Source organism: Branchiostoma floridae, chromosome 14 (genome assembly GCF_000003815.2).
Source record: "Branchiostoma floridae strain S238N-H82 chromosome 14, Bfl_VNyyK, whole genome shotgun sequence".
Lineage (NCBI taxonomy): Eukaryota > Metazoa > Chordata > Leptocardii > Amphioxiformes > Branchiostomatidae > Branchiostoma > Branchiostoma floridae.
The window spans coordinates 1,489,377-1,494,094 of record NC_049992.1 but is presented as its reverse complement, the minus strand read 5'-3'; the positions used below and the strand labels follow the sequence as shown (position 1 = coordinate 1,494,094).

The 4,718-nt window shown below is 44.3% G+C and overlaps 1 protein-coding gene across 1 annotated transcript in view; it reads left to right on the top strand.

Annotated features, from left to right (window-relative positions):
• LOC118430844 (kelch-like protein 12) overlaps positions 1 to 3,458 on the top strand; it is a 3,784-nt gene extending 326 nt beyond the window's left edge. The window contains exons 2-7 of the mRNA XM_035841876.1: positions 9 to 250; positions 588 to 848; positions 950 to 1,089; positions 1,297 to 1,500; positions 1,743 to 2,639; positions 3,318 to 3,458. Of these exons, the coding sequence (XP_035697769.1) occupies positions 9 to 250; positions 588 to 848; positions 950 to 1,089; positions 1,297 to 1,500; positions 1,743 to 2,637 (1,742 nt within the window). The 3' untranslated portion in view covers positions 2,638 to 2,639; positions 3,318 to 3,458. The remainder of the gene's footprint in view (positions 1 to 8; positions 251 to 587; positions 849 to 949; positions 1,090 to 1,296; positions 1,501 to 1,742; positions 2,640 to 3,317) is intronic.
• The last annotated feature ends 1,260 nt before the right edge of the window (positions 3,459 to 4,718 follow it).

The following is a 4,718-nucleotide window of genomic DNA, read 5'->3' as shown; positions in this document are numbered from 1 at the left end:
CGCCGCAGACCAAGAACCCAACGTCAGCGCAGCTCGTTCTCTTTCCTACCAGGACGAGAGCTATCTGCACGGGTTTTTTGGAACTGTGGGCGACTTACAGAAGGCTGGGGTACTGCAGGATGTCGTCCTTGAAGTCGGGGACCGGCGGTTTCCCTGCCATCGGCTTGTTCTGTCCGCGGCCAGCCCCTACTTCAGGGCCATGTTGACAAGTGACATGGCGGAAAGTCGTCAGAAGACGGTTGTTTTACAGGTAGGGTTGGCGGGACGTTTAGAAGTTAAATTTATGGAAACATTTAGGGATTTCAATTCAATACTAAAAGCCCACTTTAATATCATGTAGAACCACTAGGTAAAGCGCAAATAAACGAATATTGCGTTTCCAACTTTAATCTTGCCCCCCTCCCCATGCCCTATATCTATCTATAATCTATCTGTCTATTATTATATCAATACTTGTAAATAAATCCCCTCGAGAAATCTCCACAATGTAGGTAAAGCAATTAGTATAAGCAAAGACATTACATTATTTTGTGCAATGTCCTAAGTATGAGAGAAAAGGGAGAACATTGTCATGTTGTCTTCTGCAGGGGTTGGAGGCAGGCTCGTGTGGGGAGATCCTGAGTTACATCTACTCCGGAACCCTCCATGTGTCCATGGACAAAGTGCAGCCCCTGTACCAGGCAGCCGACCTCCTCCAACTGGACTATGTGAGAGACACCTGCAGCAGCCACATGGCCATGAACGTGGAGCGCTCCACCTGTGTGGACCTGTACAAGTTTGCTGATGTCTTTTCTCTGGACATTGTCCTGAAGAAATGTCAGCAGTGGATCGCCAGACACTTTACTGAGGTTAGTCTTTATATTGTGTTATTCTTGTATGTTGGAACAGTATCAAGACACACATTTCCCCAGTACGAAGGTACATTTACCTGTACTCTGCACCTCCACAGGTTGCCTCTAGTAAGGAGTTCTGCAGCCTGAGTGTGAATCATCTGGCTAAGATCATCAGCCATGATAAGCTGGATGTTAAAGAGGAGACAACAGTGTGGGAGGCTGTGGTGAGATGGGTGCAGCACAGCAGGGAGGACAGGTGGGTGTCAGTGTTCTGTGGGTCCAGCTGACATAACCAAGGCTTAGTGTGGTCTGTTGTTGTTACATTGTGGGTGGTAAAACTTTATCAGTTCAGGTCATCCTCATACGAGGTGCCATTAACAATGTCTAACCATGCGTTAAAACTTTATAAAACTGCTTTAATACGGGAAATCATCTGAACCCGCTCCTACCCTGTACCCTACAGACTGCACCACCTGCCCAGCATCCTCCCTCACATCCGCTTCAACCTGCTGACCTCAGACGACACGGCAGCCATCTTGGAACACCCCCTGGTCAAGGAGGATCCTGGGAGTTCTGAGGTCATCAGGAATGTGGTACAGAAGAAGAACCCCGACCTGAAGCTGAGGCTTGGGATGACCACAGAAATGGTTCTGCTGTACAGTTCAAGGTCTGTATAGAAAGTATTCACTTCTTTGTTTCACTTTGTAAGTTGTAAAATTCTGGACACAATGCCATTCCTGATTTATTTATGAATAAATAAAGGTTCAAACAATTCTAAGGGCATGCAAGCTCATTTCTGTGGCTACAAGACTGGATTGGATGGGTGACACCAGTGCCTGCTGTGATTAAAGCAGAGTTATGAATTCTGCAGTCCAGTCTCACGGACAGTTTGTGATTTCTCTCCTGCAGTTTAGACCAGATCCTCTTCATGAACCCTCACCAAGGCCAGTACATCAGCCACGACTATGCCTATTCTATAGATGATTTCAGGGCCATGACAGTCACCAGTGATAACAACATCTACATCCTGAGAGATGGAGGTGGCCCCTGTTATATGTCCATACGTCAGTACAACCATGCAGAGAATGGGTGGATAGATGCTGGTATGTCCCCAGTGTCTGTGCCGGCAAGTCCAGAAGAGGATTTTGCATTCTTCGACGATTTCCTTTTTGAAGTTGATGGAATGTTATACCACGTTGCGGTGTTAGGGGAATATAACAACGTACTGAACTATGTCAGGATGAGGAGGTATAACCAGCATACAGACCAGTGGCAGGAGTGTTCACAGCTGGTACTGGATGAAATTTCAACAGAGTACGCGATGATATCCTGCGGTCGCAACCTGTATTTCCTCTCAGCCTGGGAAGTGCGTCGCTACGACCCGGGCCAGGACTGTTGGTGCAAGCGGACCCCACCGGAATGCATACCCGACATTTGTTCAGCTGTTGCCATGGGAACCGAGATTTTCTGCACTGATCGTCCCTTCAGCCAGACGATGGTGTACAACACGGTGTCAGACAGCTGGCAGGAACTGCAGGGATGGCCGGACCAAGGAAACCGGGAACGTGCTGTTGGTTTTGTCCCCGGTCTCTTCATACTGGAGAACCAGCTGCACATATGGATAGAAGCTGAGGACGGTTCCATAGAAGACTCAACAGAACATCTGATGTACGTGTACGATAGGTCAGCTGATGCCTGGAGAGACTTGGAGGTCACCCTACCTGATGAGAGGCATCGCAGTGTGGAGGGACGTTCCCTGTACCATGTGGCACGTTTTTACTTACCATATCTGACAAAGCCATGAGAATATAGTGACAGTGAGAGTGAGAGAGATGATAGTGAGAGCGATCCAGAAGATATTCTACCTGTCAGGCTGGCCGGACCCCAGAAACCTTGATGTTGCTGTCAGATGTGATCCTGGTCTCCTCGTACTGCGGAACCAGCTGCACATACTGTTACAGGTGTATGATACTGACATAGTGGACAGGTTCAAGGGCAGGACACCATCGGAACATCTGATGTACATGTACGACAGGTCTGCTGATGCCTGGAGAGACTTGGAGGCCGTCCTTCCTGATGAGAGGTATCGCAGTGTGGAGGGACGTTCCCTGTATCACGTGGCACGTTTTTACTTACCATATCTGACAGAGCCATGAGAATGTAATAATTATCTAATACCAGCTCAAAAACGAACAAGAAACAGTCATGACTTCAAATACAAGAGTTACCAACCTAGGATTGATGTGTTCAAAAATTCGTATTTTCCCAGAACTATCGTAGAGTGGAACTTGTTATCACCAAGCACAGTAGGGGCATCTTCTCTGGATAGTTTTAAAGACACTTGCAGATAGATGTGCAAAAGTTAGGTGTGACGGATCGTTCAGTGTAATATAACCAGCTGCTGCTGCACCGCGTGCCTGCGAAGCTGGTGTGTTACGCCGAATGGCGGTTATACCGGCTATATAGATATAGATACAGATACAGATGTAGTGATAGTGATCCAGAAGATCTTCTGAACAATCACCATCATGAGTTATATGACAGGAAATATGATATGGAGAAATATCTATTTCCTTCCAGGATATTTGAGCCAGTCAAGTGACATAGTATTGTGAACAACTCGGGAAACATTGAGTCAATACTAAATAATGACTTATTTTACTGCAACATGTGATTTGATTATCCATTTAGTCTGTTTTCCCTTAGCTGGCCAGATTAAGCTGTTTGTCTTACTTCTGTAGTCTCACAAACGTCCCATTTTGAATACACGTTTTAGTTAGTGTATCAATGGTAAAAAAGGTTAGATGTCTACTGGCGTTTGATACAACAAGGACATTTTACTAAGATTTCAACACCCCAATCATATTTTTGTGTATATAACAGTGTGCTGGTCTATCAAATCCGTATAGTAGAGAGTTACTACTTACTAGGTAGTATTAGTTGTTATAACTAGCCAAGTCAGATTTCTCAGGGCACAGATCTGTTATACAGACCAGTTGAGACGTTGTTGGAATGATTTCAATAAAGGTTATTTTCTCGTTGATATGTTTGTATTTTGTCTCAGAATCAGAGCTGTTGGGATCTAGAAGCTGTTTTAAGAAAAGCCAGTAAAGGTCTCATCATGAAAATATTACAACGGTATGTTTAATCTTAACTGGAAAGGTTGTGAAAGATGGCGTTGTCAGGATTTTTAAAAAATGTACATTTTAGGGTAGGGAGGTTTTTTTTTAAGAAAACTTCAAACCTATAACACAAGAGTGCTCAAAACATTTTGTTGCATCATGTTGAACCCAGGGCTATTGTGGTATAAACATCCCTCCCTTTGTTCTAGATGTGTTAAACATTAAGGTTAACGAACAATGCCAGGCGGCAATCTGGCTTGATCTTGTTGTTTCATTTGAAGTATACGTTAACCAGTTGAGTTAATTATGTGTATTCTATTATAAGTGCAAATGTATGATTGTGTTCGCAACCAACATCAGCCAGGTTGTCTGGGTTTGCCATATATTTCACTGTCTGCAATTTCAATAAATCTTAATGACGATGAAACAAAAACATTAATCCTGAGTTCCTGTCATCACATAACCTCTTCTCTCCCACATTATCAATAACACAGTTTCTGAGGAAGCCCGAATAGCATTGGTGTCTGACGTGGTCTTCTCCTGATATAGTAGGACTTTGTTTTCATTTAACCAGCCTCTATATACGACTCTTTTATTATCTTTAGAGACCGTCTCTTTGCATAACTTATCCTGAGTTCCTGTCATTACATAACCTCTTCTCTCCTACAATATCAATAACACCCACCACCAGGCAGCGCCCCCTGCCGACTCGCACATGTGATTATAATGACATGTATTTCACTGTCTGCAATTTCAATAAATC